Source organism: Poecilia reticulata, chromosome 18 (genome assembly GCF_904066995.2).
Source record: "Poecilia reticulata chromosome 18, P_reticulata-male-v2, whole genome shotgun sequence".
NCBI classification, from domain to species: domain Eukaryota; kingdom Metazoa; phylum Chordata; class Actinopteri; order Cyprinodontiformes; family Poeciliidae; genus Poecilia; species Poecilia reticulata.
Window position 1 is genome coordinate 9,076,181 of NC_088847.1, and position 17,110 is coordinate 9,093,290.

At 40.9% G+C, this 17,110-nt stretch overlaps 1 protein-coding gene across 6 annotated transcripts in view; it reads left to right on the forward strand.

Annotated features, from left to right (window-relative positions):
* The window catches only part of nhsl2 (NHS-like 2), a 120,749-nt gene that overhangs the window by 89,012 nt on the left and 14,627 nt on the right, over positions 1 to 17,110 (forward strand). For all 6 annotated transcript variants that reach the window (XM_008435153.3, XM_017310488.2, XM_017310489.2 and 3 more), the window contains 2 exons: positions 10,581 to 10,723; positions 14,215 to 14,464. In XM_008435153.3, coding sequence (XP_008433375.2) covers positions 10,581 to 10,723; positions 14,215 to 14,464 — 393 coding nt within the window. The remainder of the gene's footprint in view (positions 1 to 10,580; positions 10,724 to 14,214; positions 14,465 to 17,110) is intronic.

A 17,110-nucleotide genomic window follows, 5' to 3' on the forward strand; every position in this document is an offset into this window, starting at 1 on the left:
TTCTCCTCTGCACTTTGCATATTTTATAAGTCTTTCTTCAGGTGGCTTTTATTCTATTCTACATTTCAGTGGAGTTATTTCACCGTGTTGGTGTAATTTTTGCTTTACTTGTGCATGATACGATAAACTAAAAATGAATGGTGAAGCTTGTGGTGAATCTGCTTAATTTGACAGCAGAAGTCTTGATCGGTTAGGTCGATGCCTCGGATGCTTTTATCACACTACGCTGCTTTGATTTCATAATTTGTTGTAATGAATTATTCCGGTTCTCAGACAGATGAAAGGGAAGACAAATTAAGTCTTATTTGGCTGGCACGCACGCAACAGACTGCGGGATGCAACGGGTTAACGCAAACAGCAAGCGGTGGTGGTGCTCAGATTCAGCACCTCTGTTTCAGAGGAGTTGGTGAATTTCCAACTGATCCCAGTTATCAAGCTGATCCGTCACGTTCAGTTTGTTAGGAATAAAGTTTTCTAATCTAAGGAAACCCAGCAGATGGCACTGAGTCACTTTCTGCGCCTCCACTGACCATAAAATTGAGCGAATTGGAATAAATTCGCTCAATTTTGAAAAAAATGTCAGTTTTCGATGAGATGATGAGATTGTTGAAATTAACATTTTTCACAAAACTGCAATGGAAAAACTTTTTTTCCCACATCTTGCAGGTCATGTGACCAATAACCAGATGTTAGTGCTGGCGGAAAAAACGAAGAAGAAATCATTAAGTGACAGTACGATGATGGTGCAACGTGACTTACCGCGTGGACAAACTTATTCATGTGTGACTTTCATTGTGTGTCTTATGTAATGGAAACACAGCAATTGCAAAATTGTGTTGTTGTTTTTTTTTCTACGTTTGCAGAATATTTACAAAGTTTTGCACACAATTTTAATGGAAACGCAGATCCTCCTGAAGGACAGTAAATTATATTTGCGACAGTGACAAGAAAAACTTCTCTTTAGTGGAGATAATCCTCTGGAAACTCAGTAAAACAATAATGTATGTATTTTTTTTATTCAGTATTATTTAGTTCTATATGGGACCAGCAGAAAAAAGCTGGTTTTTCCCTAAATTAGAAATGATAAAGCGCTGCATTAAAATTTCATGTGACATAAAGCAATTTTGTCCATTGAGCAGTGCTTATATTTTCCGCGTTTTCATATTGAAGCGATTAAAGCCATACTGATCAGAAGATAAAAAGAAAATCTAAGCATTAATGTTTTCTTTTTTTAAATAAGAGGAGTGTATTTGGAAAGATAAAGGAGTTTCTCCCCCCGTTTTTCTGCGTCTCGGTCTCTAAAATGACAAGCATAACGAGTCATTTGCTAATTTAAAGCCGCGCTAGTTTGAGACGTGTGCACTAATAGTTTTGCTTTGAAGCAAACAGAAAGCCTTATATTTGTAACTCATTATTTATTAGTGCACAACATAAAGGGAAAAACCTTTTTTTGTGTAGATTAGAGTCTAAGTCTTGGAACTGAACAAAATATTTTGTTTGGTATTTAACGTTAAGAGGTCAATAAAATGAATCTTTTATCTGAGCTCGTCTTTTATGACTGTGATTCCTTAACTTTGCAGATCTATCAGGGTCTGGTCCTTACTTGGCCTCTTTCCACTTCCATATGCGCTTCTAAATCAAATGTATCCAGTTGATTTCAAACCAGTCATGTCTGGTTTTTTTGACGTTGGTAAGAGACGTGTGTCATGATTCCGCACCAGAAAATGCCAGACGCCGTAAATCAGGACGTAAACATCGTCTGGAAATTATGATTTTGAACTTATGAAAGAAGTTTGTGTCACTGAAGTGCATCTCATCACAATCCCACCGCTTCACATCTTAAGCAGATTTTCCTACAGTACGCTGCGGTGTGACGTCGCTTTCAGGACCATTCATTGGTAGTCTGAACGACCACGCAGAAAAAAAAAAAAAATCAGATTTCAGGTAACAATCTTAAGTGAGCATCAAGACCTGCTTGTGACACCAAATGCAAGAGAAGCATTTCTCCTCTGCTCTTATCTTCTGATTTAGCAGAGCCTGATTGTGTTGGTTCATCTCTACATAAAGCAGGGAGAAAGTAGCTGAGAAGTTTTGGGAAAGCTTCCAGTAGGTTCCAGGAAAGCAGACACTTACTTTACGGAAAGTCTTTGACTGATTTAAAGACACAGCACTCCAGGTTTTGGGAGACAACAGTGCAAGTTCACTAGAAGTACCCAATAAAAATTCTTGAAACTACCCTTTAAAAACCAAGAAATTACCCAATAAGTTGCGGTAGAGTAATGAACCACACGAGTTTTCCAAATGTACCTCGTTAGCGCCATGGAAGCAATCGGGAAGTTCATGAAAGTAAGCAAGACGTCCTTGGAATGTCCTCTAATGGATCCTGTTGTACCTTTCAATAATTAATTGGAAGCTTGACAAAAAGTAATTATTCAGGTCCTAAAAAGTTCTCTGTACGTTTCAGGAAAGGCCTCTGTGCTTTGTATACAAATACTTGTTAAAAGTTCCCAGGGTAACCCAGACAGTTTGGGAAAGTACATGGTAGGTTTGGGAGAACATCGTCTAAGTTCAAGAAACGATGTACTGTGTGCTTGCAGTGCTTTCCTGTTCCACACGGTTTAGACTAATTGAAGAGGAAGATTTCAGTTGGTTTTTTGTTTAATTGTGTCAAACTTTACAACACTTTGAGAAGTAAAATGAAAGCCCGAAGACGCAGCTGAAAATTTTGCCAAATCCTCTCACTTTACCTGATTTCACTTCAGACTGAATGCTAGTCCAACACGTACATGTAGGATCCATTTTTCAATTACTAAATTAAAAAACTAAATATGTTTGAGTTTGATTTAAAAAAAAGAGACAATTTCACTCTTAAAAACTGATCACCTCACACACACGCACACCCCCACATAAAAACTTATTTATTTCTTATTTTCTCCTCCAATTGTGGACAACGATTCTAATCTGGACTTCCTCAGGCCATTACTATCCTGATAGTTAAGTCACAACCCTGCTTACAGTTTCATTTAGCCGACACAAACTAGGTCGCTAACTGCCAACTACGTCCTACTGGGTCACAAACCTCCTTTATTTTTTTTTTCCTTGGGACACGCACGCTTTCAAACACTGGCCCTTTTTCCTGTAATGGATTGATCAGTTGTGCGTGCTAAATCCCAAGGACGCAGACATGACATGAATGTTAGTGCATGCAAACACACTTGCACATGCATGGCATCAGGCGAGCAGGCTACTAGACAAACAACCTCTCTCTCTCTCTCTCTCTCTCCGTCTCTTGCCCCTCCATAAACCCCCGCTTCCCCTGGCGGTGGTGAAAGAGGGGTATTGTTAATAATTCCCCAATCTGTCTTCCAAGGGGAAAGAAGAAAGGATGACCCAAATTTGACATGACCGGGGTGCAATATTGTCAACGTTGGCTGGGGGTTTATCTTTGAGTGGCTAAACAAGCAAGAAAATGTTTTTATTTATTTATTTTTACCCATAGTCGTGAGGCCTATGAGTTGCGTAGGTCATTAAACTTAAAAAAAAAAAAAGAAAATCATTGACTAAATGAAACTTTAGCACAAACCAGTTTGGTAATGCATGAACACCTGAAGATACTCTAAGTCACACAATGCACAGGTTAGTAATGCATGACCGCTTGGCTCGCTTTTCTGGTCTACGGAAAAGGGGGTGGGGTAGGCCATTCTTAAACCCTCTGTGTGTGTGTGTGTGTGGGGGGGGGGCGTGTGTGTGCACCAGTGGGAGTGACCGGCATACCTTTACACCCCAAACACCAATAGGATCCCTCCTCCTCCCCCTTCCTCCCTGGTTTTCCCACCACAGTAGCCCGCAGTCATTTAGCAGAGCTGCACTCAGTGGACCCTGGCTGCTATCTGCAGCGTGGATCTATGTCTGTTTACCTTCCCTCTCCCTCCGCTTTAAACGCTGCCGTCTTCAAGACCCCGTCTCCTCACGGTCGACGCGCACACCACGGCGGGTGGCTGTCTGCAAACTTTAACCTTAAACGGTGGACCACGCGTCGGCGCTGGAAGAGAGATTCTGCGGTGCTTTTAGTGAAACCTGGAGGTTTTTTTTTTATGTAAGTAAAAGTTGCAATGCCTTCAAAGAGAAATCAATCAGTCAATGAGTGACACGTCAGTTTCTTATTGGTAAAGGTCTGTGTTACATTCCTGATTCAATGAATTACTGTGTCAGTATGCTGAAATACCCAAATTGTCTTGGCTTGTTTCCCCCTAACCCTTTTCGTTGTCATCATTTTTTGTTCATATTGTGAGATGAAAGAATGTCTTTAAGCATTCAGTGTTGCTCATTAGTGTGGCTTATTTTGTAACTTTGTGTTGGGTTATGGTTTACAAATATCTTGTTTACTGAAATGGCCTTAGTTTTATAGACAAGTGGTGATTAATATTCTTGAAGAGTTTTAGGAACCGCTTTGTTTCTTTTTCACTCCAAACCTTCACATTGTGCCAAGACGCTTCCATGTCCTTAATGAAATCCATGTCCACTAAACGAAACATTTAAGTAACGCACTTCGATTTATCGGACTAGTCTATAGTGAAATTGTCTATATTGACACTTTTTCAGTAGAACAATCCATCTGAATGAATCTTTACTGCTTTAATCCACTCATCGTCAATAAGTAGCAGCCATGAATGCAGCTAAGCAGCTTTTGGACGGGACTTATTACCATTAGCCAGCTGTCAAGACACTTACTCAGACACCCAGTGGGTTTGCATTCATGAACATCGGGGTATGAAGTGAAAACTGCAAACAGTAGGTGTTGAAGAAAGGAAGTAATGTGGTGTTGTAATATTTGGACTCTTCTGACGTGAATCCATTCAACCATTTTTATGCCTTCTTAGAGGTGATCCGGGTCACTGGAGTGGCTGGAGCGTATCCCAGCAGGCATTGGGTTGAGAGGCAGGACACACCATCTAAAAGTCACCATCAGTCCATACAGAGACGCAGAAGACAGACAACTACGCACACATACACTCGATTACAACAAGAGCTGTAGATTTGCTTAATGGAAACACACCAATTTGAAAAAAAAAAAAATCATGTTTTTTAATAAAACGTCTTTGGTTTTTCAGCTGCTTAGATATTTATAATAGATTTATTTCGCAAAACTGCATCACACAAATTACGTGACTAGCAACCGGATGTTACTGACAAAAACCGGAAAGACTATGACAGGAAGAAGTAGAAGGATGATGGTTTGGTTTTATTTTTTTGGACAACGAGGTGCTGGCTCCACCAGAGTTCTCACAGTTCATAAAACGTGTGTCACTACAACGTGTTGAATCTCTTCTGTAAAATCGACTATAATTTCCACTAAACGGCTCAAACGTAACCACTCTCAAGTATAAGGGTTTTGTTGCTCCAACGCCTGAATAAGGCACCAATGTCTCCTCTGCAATTGTAAACCTGTTTTTTTTTTCAACATTAGCAGAATATATACAAAGATTTGCTCACATTTGTATTAGAAACGCATCTACATATAGATTGATGGGTGTAAATTGGCACTCAAAGTTTGTGGCCTTTGTCAGACCTGCAGAAATTGGACTTAATAAAACGTCATGAAGTTGTTCTAGTATTACAAATCCCCATCATCAGTTTTCTGTTTGGTATGCTGTTTAAAGCTTTTTGCTAAACAATCAGATTTTCTTGGCGTCAGACCTGAGTGAGGAAACGAGAGGGAGACATAAAAGTGACGGGATGCTCAAGGGAGCCGTTTCTGCAAATGTCATGTGTTGTGCCTTGATCTTGCATTTTGAATGTTCGCCGTGGCGCTCTGCTACTAACGATTCCTGTTCTGCTCGGCAACGCTCGTTCTGCATTACTCTGACCTTACGGTCTGGGGAGCCAGAGCCCTCGGATTGGCAGGTCACAATAAAAATACTTATATTTCAGCTACCTCTGAATGCGGTCTGGGGTTTTATTCGTTTTAATTCTGGTGTCATGACTTTCTGAAATCCATCTGGAAAATTGTGGGTAGGCCTAAAGCTGATTTTGGCACTCTGAGCAAAAGCCTCGGGGAACAAAAAGAAGGTGCTCTCGCTCACTTCCGACTGCGAGATTATTTTTACCTCTTCCAGACCTGGGCACACTCTGCCAGTAGCTTTGTTCCTCTTCCTTTACATAGTACCATTAATATGTACACATATAGACTCACTGGTGGGTAGAATGAATTGTCTTCCTTCTTCTCTTCCACTCTCACTTGTTTTTTTTTATTATCTTGTCCTCTTCCACTCCTGCGACTTTTCTGCTTCTCCTCCTAACTCCATCTATTTCTGTCGTATTACTTTGCCCTTGGCTTTTTACCCAATCATTTTTTCCCCCCAACATTGCTCTGTGTCTTGTCACTTTATAGATCAGATTTTACTTCCGTTTATATTTTCCAAAGAAATATCCATTTGAATGTCTTAATTGCTTCCATTATATCTGCATTACATTAGCCCGGCAGCCTATAAATCATTGTTCCATCTCCAATAAGTCTCTTTCTCTACTTTCCCACCTCTCAACTGTACCCTCAGTTTTTTTTTTCCTTTTCTTCGTCTGCCATTTGCCTCACTCTCACTCCTCTCACTCTTCCTCTCCCGAATCAGTTTGTTTACCCCCTGTATCTTCAGATTCTTGCTGACACCTCAGTTCTTTGGGCCACTGCAGTCTGGAAAGAGACGACTTTTAGCTCCTTTTCACTGTTTATTATCTGGCTGATCCAGCTACTTTTGCATGCAGCAGTCAGGCAATTTTTAATCACCACAAAATTGATTATTTTCTCTAACGAGCACCCGGTGTGTAATATGCCTCAGCGACGGTAGGCGGAGGGGAACGTACCTCATTATGACAAGTACGGATTGGCCAGTGACCTTGCTGAGGAGTTAGAAGCTGTGAAATGTTAAATGCTTTGCAACCGTTTGACTATCAAGTGTGCCGTTCAAGTGATTGATTAGGGAAACATTGATTAGTTGTGGAGGATAAAGTATTACAAATTTGTAAACAACTCAACATTTTGGAATAAAAAAAGTGTCTTCCGGTGTGTATCTTCAAGCAGTTTAGCTTAGCATTTTTGGACTGGCATGAAGGCCTGGGGAGTTTTGTCCCCTTTAAATAAAAAAATATTTTAAAAGTATAGCTGTTGAACTATTACAATAGGTTTTTCTTTTTAAATTGAGTGTAGGTAAAACCGAGTTGCACTGAAGCAAACCTGCGCTCTAGCCAAAGGTTTATGTGCTAGCATGCTCTTCAACACAAGTTTAGCTAGCTACAATTACAACATGCTATCTTTTTGACAATTCAACTGCCTTTTAGCTGTCTTTGCCAATTAAGCTATCTAGCTAAGTGGTGCTGTTTGATGATAGAGAGCACATACATTAGACACACAACTTACCCGTTTTATGTGTTTGAGGAGTTAGCAGTTCTTGAGCATTGATGGTTTTCTGGTAAATGTGAGGCAAACCTTGCTGCTGTTTTGGTTTTGAACCAACCCATGGATGCCATTTTTGTCCGATCTCTGTCATATTATTAAATCATGAACTCTGACCTTAACTGAAGCAAGTGATGAGTTCTTAGACGGTTTTCTGGGTTCGTTGGTGACGTCCTTGATGAGTCACTGATGGTCTCCTGGAGTCGTTTTGGTAGACCGTAATCTTTTGGGAAGGTTCACAGTTCCGTGTTTTATTCCACTGGTGGTAATAACTCTTAAGTGCGGTTCACATAAAACTGGAAGCCATAGAAATGAAACCCTTTCCAGGCTCCCAGCTGCCTTTCTTCTCAGCTGTTATTGAATATCTTTTATGCGTTTGCTTTTGCTTCCTTCATTTTCAGACGGGTTCTGTAAGTTCAGCAGAAATGAGGCTCCGATGAGACCTGAACACAGCTGTCCAATGACTGTTGTTAATTCAAAAGTTGTCACGGCGGGTGTGTTTTCTTTTTCCTCATTGACTCAGGTTGACATGCCTATCTGTTTTCCCTTAATAATTTAAATCATCATTTAAAAATGACTTTTTGGATTTACTTTTACCAACTTTTTAAAAAAGTTGTGAAAGCATGAGTTGTATTATTTCATTTAAGATCTGTTTTACAGTAAATAGTAGCCACGATTGTGATCCCTTTTGTAATTAATAGGCAGAGGGAGCAAAATCAGCAACCAGATTAACGTGGTGAGTGTTTGAACTGGAAAGAGGCAGAGTCTGTCTCTAATTTATGAAACATGGCCTTAAAAACCTCTAAGATTCTACAGCTTACCGCCGTCTATTCTGCCTTTGTGTAGTCATTTTTTAAACTTTCCACACTTTTTTCCAACTACAACTAAAACCAGCTGTATTTTAGTTGAAACATTTTAGTATAACAACCTTGTTTAATCTTTTTTCAAGTGCACTGCTTCAAGATTTTCTCACTTTGCTTTGATAAAACTTTTGCAAAGTTCAAAACGTAACATCTTAACTTGTAGTGAATGATTTGGAAATGTTGAGCTCGCGGAGGCTTCCTGTGTTTCCTTTGATGTTTGGAGACATATTTGCGCTCATACAGAGTGAGATCCCGTAAACAGTTGTCTTCTGCTGGCAAGTTTCACTTGAGCGAGGAAACATGCCAAGAGCGATGATTCCCAGTGCCATTTAAGGCTTCACCAAAGCTGTGGGTGGTTGGACTGTCTGCACTTGTTCAAAAATGCAGCATTATTATTTAATACACTGTTGCTCTGCTGTTATACATTAATTACTGTGCATGATTATAATGTTGAATCCAAATCTCTCCCACGTTGCCTCGCTGAGTTAACGTCACCCACCCACCCTACTTTTCAAAAATTATTTGCATGCATAAAAAAACCTTTTTGCCGGAAACCAATGAAGATTAATAAATGAACTCAACTTCATCTTAAATCTTAAAGGGATCCACGACATGTTGGTCTAAATATGTTGTAATTTTCCTATCAACCAATCCGCTGTAGTTTATAAGTAAAAAGTAAGAATTAGCCTACTTCAAAAATGTAGTCGAGTTTATTGATAAAACTCAAGAAGTCAAGGTCGTGGAGGCTGACTGGGGCAGCCCACAAACGTCTGGATTGAGACAAACTGCCTCAAAGTTTTTATGTGGCATTATACACGAGATTTCTGCTGAAACAAACAGGCGTGATCAGTTTGCTTTAACTATATCAGCCAGAGCAGCTAACATGAAATCAAAACTCATAGTGACAAAGCAGATAATGACTGGATGATTAAAGTGAAAGTGAAAGGGCTGAACTTATTTTACTTATTTTATAAAAATTACTGTTTCAACTGGACAGAAACAGTCATTTTGTAGGACGCAGCTAGCATTCGTCATCTACCCAGAATGCATTGCAGTGTTAACAATATGGCAACGTCTGAGCGACTGTATTTGAATTTATAAAAACTAAACAGCCTACATATTTTCAACTGTGTTGCTTTTACATCTGAAAGGAAATGTTTCTAAAATAAAGTCTATTATCACAACTAATCGTGGACTAAAGGGCGCTCAGTCCGCTCCGAGGACATTTATTAGTCCTGTATTTCACAGATTTGACATAGTTTTTCCCGAAGAAAGCCAGAAGAAATCTAGTCTAATTACTGCAAACATGTAGAAGAGGGATGGTTTGAATCATTCATGCGTTGGAACGACCCAGTCAAAGTCCAGGGATAAATCAGATTGAGAATCTGCAGTGAGACTTGAAAATCGGTTTTCACAGATGCTTTTTTCATCTCTTTTGACTAAGCTTGAGTTATTTTTGTAAAGGCAGATGGATGCGGGATTTAAATACCTTTGCGCATGTTTTAATTGAAACCTGTGATCCCCCTGAAAACTGTACAACTGCATTGAAAAGTTGCTCTTCAGCCATCCTCTTTTGAAAAAAACAACAACAAAAACAGGCCATTTCCAAAAAACCCAAGAAATGATCATTGTGTTGTAATCTAAGATGGCATGTCACCCCAATACTAAACACATCCAACTTTCTTTACTCTGTTTTTTGCTGTTATTCAACCGTGTTCAAGTTAAAACCCGTGTCTTTTTGATGCTGCTGTTTCATCAGCAGGATTGCATTGGGGACGTCCGTGTGTGCACATGTGTGTCAGACAGCTCAGTGGCGACTGGGGTTTGGGTCAGGAGTGTGTTTTGGGGGTAAAGGATTGGATGAAGGGCTGTGAGGGGGAGTGGGTGTGTGGTTAGGAAGGTGGGGGTGGATGAGGGTTTTAGGAATCTGTTTACAATAGCTGGAGGGGGAGAGTTTAAGCTCCTGGCAAGAGGGAGAAACTCAGATATCCAAAAGGAGAGGGTAACTCGACGGAGAATGTTTGGTTTAAAGGAGAACAAGAGTCAGGAGAACCCAGGAGAGGATTAAATGTAAACCGAGGCAGACTGTTAAGCTGGCAGAAGGTGCGCTGGGGACTCGCAGGAGGGAGGTTTCCCTGTGATGTGAAGCAACAGCTCTGCTGGATCTTTGCTCTCAGCCATGCGCCTAAAATATTTGGTGTGTGAGTTTGTGTTGTGAGCTCTAGATTAGGTTTATTTGCTTCTCACTGTGTGTTTTTGTGCGTGTGCAGAATTTGAGGAGCAGTTGTACGACACCAAGCTGACCGGCCAGACGTTTCGCCACCCATCCTCGCAGAGCTCAGACGACACGTCCACGTCGCTCAGCCGCTCGCCAGTCTCTCTCAACAACAAGAGGCCGGACTTCATCTTCCTGGTAAACAAGCACGCATGCAGGTTCTGACACAAAGCCTTTTCCTGTCTCGTGTTGCTGAACCCTTTTATAAATCTTTTCCACATTTTGTTTTGCTGGTAAACAAAAACACATGTGGTCAGTAGTGATCACCTAAAGTCCTTGTTACCTTAAGATTCCCTCAGTTCTTAGTAGCATAGATTTAGCAAAGTGTCCGATGCGTTCCTCTGAGATATTGGTCCAGGTTGAAAAGATGACTTCAGGTAGTTTTTGCATATCTGTCAGCTGCACATCCATGACCTGAATCGCCTTGTCTGACACATCCCAAAGGTGCTGTGTTGGATGGAGGTCTGGTGACTATGGTTAATGCTAAATGGTAAATGGTCTGTACTTGTAAAGCGTTTATCAAGTCCAGAGTACACTCCAAAGCGTGTCACACTACATTCCATCATTCACATACACATTCACTCGCTGATGGTGGCAAGCTACTGGATAGTAGCCACAGCTGCCCTAGGGACGGCTGACAGAGTTACCCAAGGACACAACAAGAGAGTGGGGGTTCAAACTAGCAACTCCCTGATTACGGACGAACTCTTACCACCGTCGCCCCAAACAACAATGGTAGCGACCACGATGGAGGTAACTGGAGTATTACAAACTCATTGTTGTGCTCAAGTCACATGTTTGAGTTGATCAGAGCTGGGTGACATGCCCCATTATCAACCTGGAAGTGGCCACCAGTGGATGCGTACTCTGAGGTCATAAATGGTTCGACATGGTCCACAACGTGTTCAAACATCGCTCACTTGCTACTGAGATGTTCAAATATCCCTAAAACCAACCGAGCTTAGCCAGCAGGAATGGTACTTGGTTTGTAGCCCATTTGTTTCAAGGTTCCACATGTTGTATGTTCAGAGATGCTATTTCACACACACCTTGAGTGGCTATGTGAGCTATACTCGATCTCCTACTTCAACCCTACTTCAACAAGGCAACTGACTGCTGCTCCCTGGATATTTTCTCTCTTGTGGACTGTTCTCTGTAAACCCAGGAGACGGCTGTGTGTGAAAATGCCAGTAGATGAGATGCTTTAGCCTGTCTGGCACCAACAACAACATTACGCCACTTTGTTCATTCCCTTTCCTTCTCCGTTCTGACGCTTGGTTTGAACTTCAGCAGGTTGTCAGGTTGTGTCTACACTGTGAAAACTAGCTTAACACATTGATGTTTAGTGTTTTATTTCTCCAACTTTTCAAAACCTTGCCATTCTATGAAATCCCACAGAGTCTTTCTGTGCTGGCTAGCAGGGGTGTACAGCTTCAGTAACATAATATTGTGCTACCTTTTTCCTGTCTTAAGACACAGTGCCTCTAACACATCAGGTGTGGGCATTCAGGTCAGTTGCAAATCAGTCCAACTGGACACAAATATTACTTGCATGGAGAGCGTGAACACTTTAAATACAATCTCATACAAAGACATTCTTTGAAATTGAGACAATGATATTTTGATCATGACTACGATTCTCTATGTTGTGGCTAATGATGGCTTATGCCACAACAATGTCCTGCACAGCAGAAATAGGAGAAATTAATGCTTCTGCTTGATTATTTTTTGCTGCTATGTCAACTATTGCAATTACTATTCTAATTCTTGTGTAAAGTAAGTTGGTTTTTAGTAAGCTTGAATATTTTCAGTTTGTGACTGATGGGATCTTTTGTACTGCTTATGTTGTAGCTACAGGTGCATCCTCACGTCAATTCATAAGATATTTCCTGCTGTAAATTCAAATATTTGGGATAAAAATGCAAACTGGAAAGTAAAGTTTCGCCAAAGGACCTTTCATTGACATTTGAATTAAAACTTAAACGACAGGAACAATTTAAACAAGTTTGGAATGACCTTGGGTGGTGTTACTAACCCCTTCACTTCAATTGCTCCAGTTCAGACTTTAATCACTAAAACAATACTGCGTGATTATTATTATTATGATTTTTTCCCCCCATGAATCGAGCAAATGACAGCTAAAAGTTGTGTTGTGACTGAACGCCTCATTATGTTTATCATTCCGTTAACACAACAGGCTGAATGTGAATTAGCCGAAAATCTGTTGTACAGCGCAATCCACCCCCTCATTCAGATTCACCAGAGTTAGTCATCATGCTTTTCTTTCTCTCAGCTGCTGTCTATAAACAGATCCTTAATGACTTGGTGTCTTCCAGATGGAAATATTATAATAATCCTTGGGGAAAAAAAATTTAAAAAAATCAAAACACCAGATAACATTAGTGCTATCTGACAGGCATCTCCTGTACACAAAGCTGTTACTAATGGATTTTTGTTTTTTAAAGCAAGAGGGGAAATTAATATATTTATATACTTTATGACGAATGTGTCTTATGACTACGGTATCTGTACCTGGATGTACTCTGGCTGCTCAGATTGTTTTCTTGGTCTGCATCACAAAGTATTCACACCGCGTTTACTGCAGCACACTTCCTGCCTGTTACAGCTCTGTTAATTTCATGATTTTATTTGGGTTTTTGGCAGATTCCCGTTAAGCTGTCGTCGCTCTCCGCGCTTCTGCAGCAGCAGACTGACGAGGTTTTTAAGTTTGTCCTTAAAGATGAACTGCAGTGTTTCCTGCACTGCAGAAGCAGTGAACTTTACATCTCGTCATGTCAAAAGCACAAACTTTACTAAAGTGTATTAGATTTTGACACTGAGAAGGAAAAGTGGAGAAAGGGATACCTGGCCTGCAAATCTTTTCAGCAGTCTCTTCAACATTTTTGTGGTGCGCATAGATTCTCAATTAAATTTAAATCTGAACTTTGACTGGGCCATTGTAGCCCAGCCCAAATGCTTCATCCAAGTCATTTTATTGTAGCTCTGTGTTTTTGTTTTTAGTTTTCCTGATGGAAGGTTTCACAGTGTTGCTCTGTTATTAGCTGGATCCATTTTCCAACCCTCTCTGAATAGCTTTCGCTTCTAAATAAAAGCATTCCCACAGCATGATTCAGCCATCCCCATGTTTCATAGTGAGGCTTGTGTGTTCAGGAGGATGTTCAGTTTCAGATTTTCTCCATCCATAATATTTTCAATGCTTTTTTTTTAGCAGAGGACCTACTTTCTTCCTGTTTTTTATTTATTTATTTTTGCTGCGCTAGCACCCATGGTCAGTTTAAGTTGCCGGCCATGTAGTAGTTTTGTAGCTGGTACTCTTGCAGTAGCTGTAATTTTTTTTAAGCAAAAAATTATGAATGCATCTTGAGGAATTTATTGCACAATTATTTTCAGTGGTGTGAGAGTAAAGGTGGATGAAGAGAAATTCAAGTCAAACTTGAATTTTATCTGTAATATGTTTAAAAAAAATTTGAAAATATGTTTTAAAAAATTCAAAAGGTATTAATTTTTTTAAAGTAACCGCCGTGCTTCTGTGTGTTTCTTTACCTATTAAGACAATATTCCTGTTGGAGAAAAACACAACCTCCCTTTTTGCGTCTCCTTTCTTCTAGCCGGCGTCAAAGCAGCTCTACGAAGATGAAACCACCTCCTCCGTGTTTGGCCTGAGGTCTGTGGTCAACCCGTCGCCTTCCCCGACCCCGTCCCCCTGCGGCTCGGATCGCCCCCCTCTGGGCTGGAGCAGCTACAACAGCAGCAGCAGCACAGCTACGTCCGCCACCACGGGGCCGCCTGTCGCTGAGAAACCGCGCTGGCACCCGTTACGACGCACGCCGGCTCACTGCATGCCACTCGACGTTACAGGTACGGCAAACATATCAAAAACGCAAGAATGCTAAAGCGTTTTGAGGAGCTCTGGCTGTTTCTGATAACTGACGGACTTCGGCTGGTTTCTTGGCTGTCCATGCTTTGCTCCATTTCACATTATTACACGTAAATTAATTTCTGAACTTGCTCGTTTTGGTTTCTTTCTATGTATGGACTACTTTTGTTTCTACCATCACCTGGTGAACATTTTATGTCAAAGCCACATTTAGAAATAAGTTTACTATAGAAAACTGAGATGCATTATTACAAATCCAGATGTGCCACTAACTGTGAAAGGAGGCCGCACTGCCATTTATTTTGAAAACTGGTTAAAAACCTGTTATGAACTGCTGTCATTCCTATCTGCTTTATGGTTGATTCTGATTTTAACAAGAACTCTGTCTTAAAAAGGTGACATTATGTGCTCAGGTCAATAAGCACACAATGAAAAAGGAACTATTTGTAATCTTATCAAGACACTTTTTTTTTTTTTTTGCATTTTCTGAACGAAACACTGACTGAAGATGGTACACAAACACCAATGTTATTATTTCAGGTCACTGGAGTACAAAAGTAGGCTAACGTAGGTCCTTTACCTTCAAACCTGGCCCTGTTACTGTACTTCTTGGAGCTGACAGCCCTAATGAGCCTCCGAGGAAGGAGCCTTCCTCTTGCATTGGATGGCCCCATAAACCGTATATGACCTACTTTTGTTTTTTCTCCTCACTGTTGCTTCCTTATTTTTCTATACCTCTCATTGTTGAGGATGGAAAGTGTAAAATCCGAATTATATCGACAGATGGTAGTAAAATAAACCTTTTTAAAATTAGGATACATTACAGTCATCATCCTGCCTGTTTACTCTCAGTTAAAGGGTTTAACTGAGAGCTATAAGGGTATAAAGCGCATGCGTGTCCGATGACATGCTAAAATCACAGCGCCATCCGGTGGCCTGGCATGACAACTACAGCCGTTTGAACGTGGAACCTCTCCCAATTGGGTTCTGAAAATCCTGCAGTTTTTCCAGGCAGCAGTCTGGTGTAAGCGCAGCCTAAAGCAGGGCTCGGTTATAAAACAACGTCCCAAACTTTGAAGATCTGACAGAGAACTGCTCAAGCCATCATATGGAAATTTAAATACTGCAACAAAAACCTAACAAGATATGGTTGTCCACCGAAATCGACAGGCTGGGAGGTGTCAAGGGAAGCCGGTGAGTGTTGGTGGAAGGACGGATGGAGCCAAATACATGGAAATCCTTGGAGCGTAAGACATGTCAAAGTCCAGACCTAAATATAACTGAGAATATGTAGGAGGGCTTCTTGTGAAGAAGATCATTTGAAACAGTAGAGACATAAGATTTGAAACTAAGTGTGCTGAAAGACGGCTCTGCTTAGCATTAACTCGGGGAGACTAAGTGAAAAAAATCATTTTTCTTCCACTTTGCCATTGTTCCCTACATTGTGCCTTTCAATGACATACATTAAAGTTTGCAGCAACACAACAATATATGGACTCACTGCTCTCTGCATCCACAGCTAACAGGTTGGTGTAGACAGGCACTAGTCTCTCAAATCAGGATGACTTCATTTTCTCACAAGCCTATCGCGAGTCTGCTCTGCTGAAACAAGAATCAACGTCAAGAACATTTTCTCCTCATGACTGCATAACGCCCTCGCCGCTCTCTGCCAGACCCTCTGCGTTGCATGTGTGTGTGTGTGCGCGCATGTGGGGGTGCGTGTGTGTGCGTGCGTGTGCTGTCAGCATGCCACGGTCAGCCTCAGCAACATCTGACACTGCCGCTTCCACTTGTCTAAACCGAGGCTCCCTCTTGTTTGCGTCTCCCGTATGTGTGTGTGTGTATTTCTGCGTGTGTGCACGGACCTCCTGGTTTTTGGCATAGCAACTGCTTCGTCACCAGGTGCCTCTCCCCTCCTTTTCTCCAGCGTATCCATCTATAGTTAAACATCTCTTTCTCCTCCTCTCCGCTCAGTGGGGGTGGTGAGGGCGGGAGCTTCAGAGGAGAAGAAGGTCAGGTGTATTAATCCACGCCGGCGGTCTTGAATTGCGCGGGTATTCGTTCTGTCAAAGATAAAAGGCGAGTGGTGAAAAGGGGTGTACTTAAAGCTTCCTGGTCAATACCGATTTATGGTTTTCTTCTAGGTCTGACCGGTTGATTTATTCTAAGGATGATGCAAACGAGGAAAATAAATGTCCTGAAGGGTCGTTTTGAATTCGTCAGAAAGCGAGGTATTTAAGAGATTATGCCTATAAATACATCAAAACATACACTCTCACCATCAGAATGAAGAAAGTGAATCAAATACATGCTTAGAGGAGAAAATGGTGGAAAATTCTAGTGTTTCAATTAAAAAATACTTTATTGATCCCAAATGGGACATAAATGTTGCCATAGCTCGTATTAAATCCAGATTACTCAAAGAGTTATCGTAGACGGTGTTGGCTGTGGGAAGGAAAGCCTCCGATCGAAAACGCTTTTAATGGAAAAAACAGAAAAAGTTAAGTTGCGAATCGGAGCCGATCAAGAAAAAAACCCCCAAAAAACGAGCCGGTTCTGATCTCTGGTTGATTATTTGGTGCATCTCTACTAAAATAAAGAATTTATTTTTTGTAATTCTAAAGTAT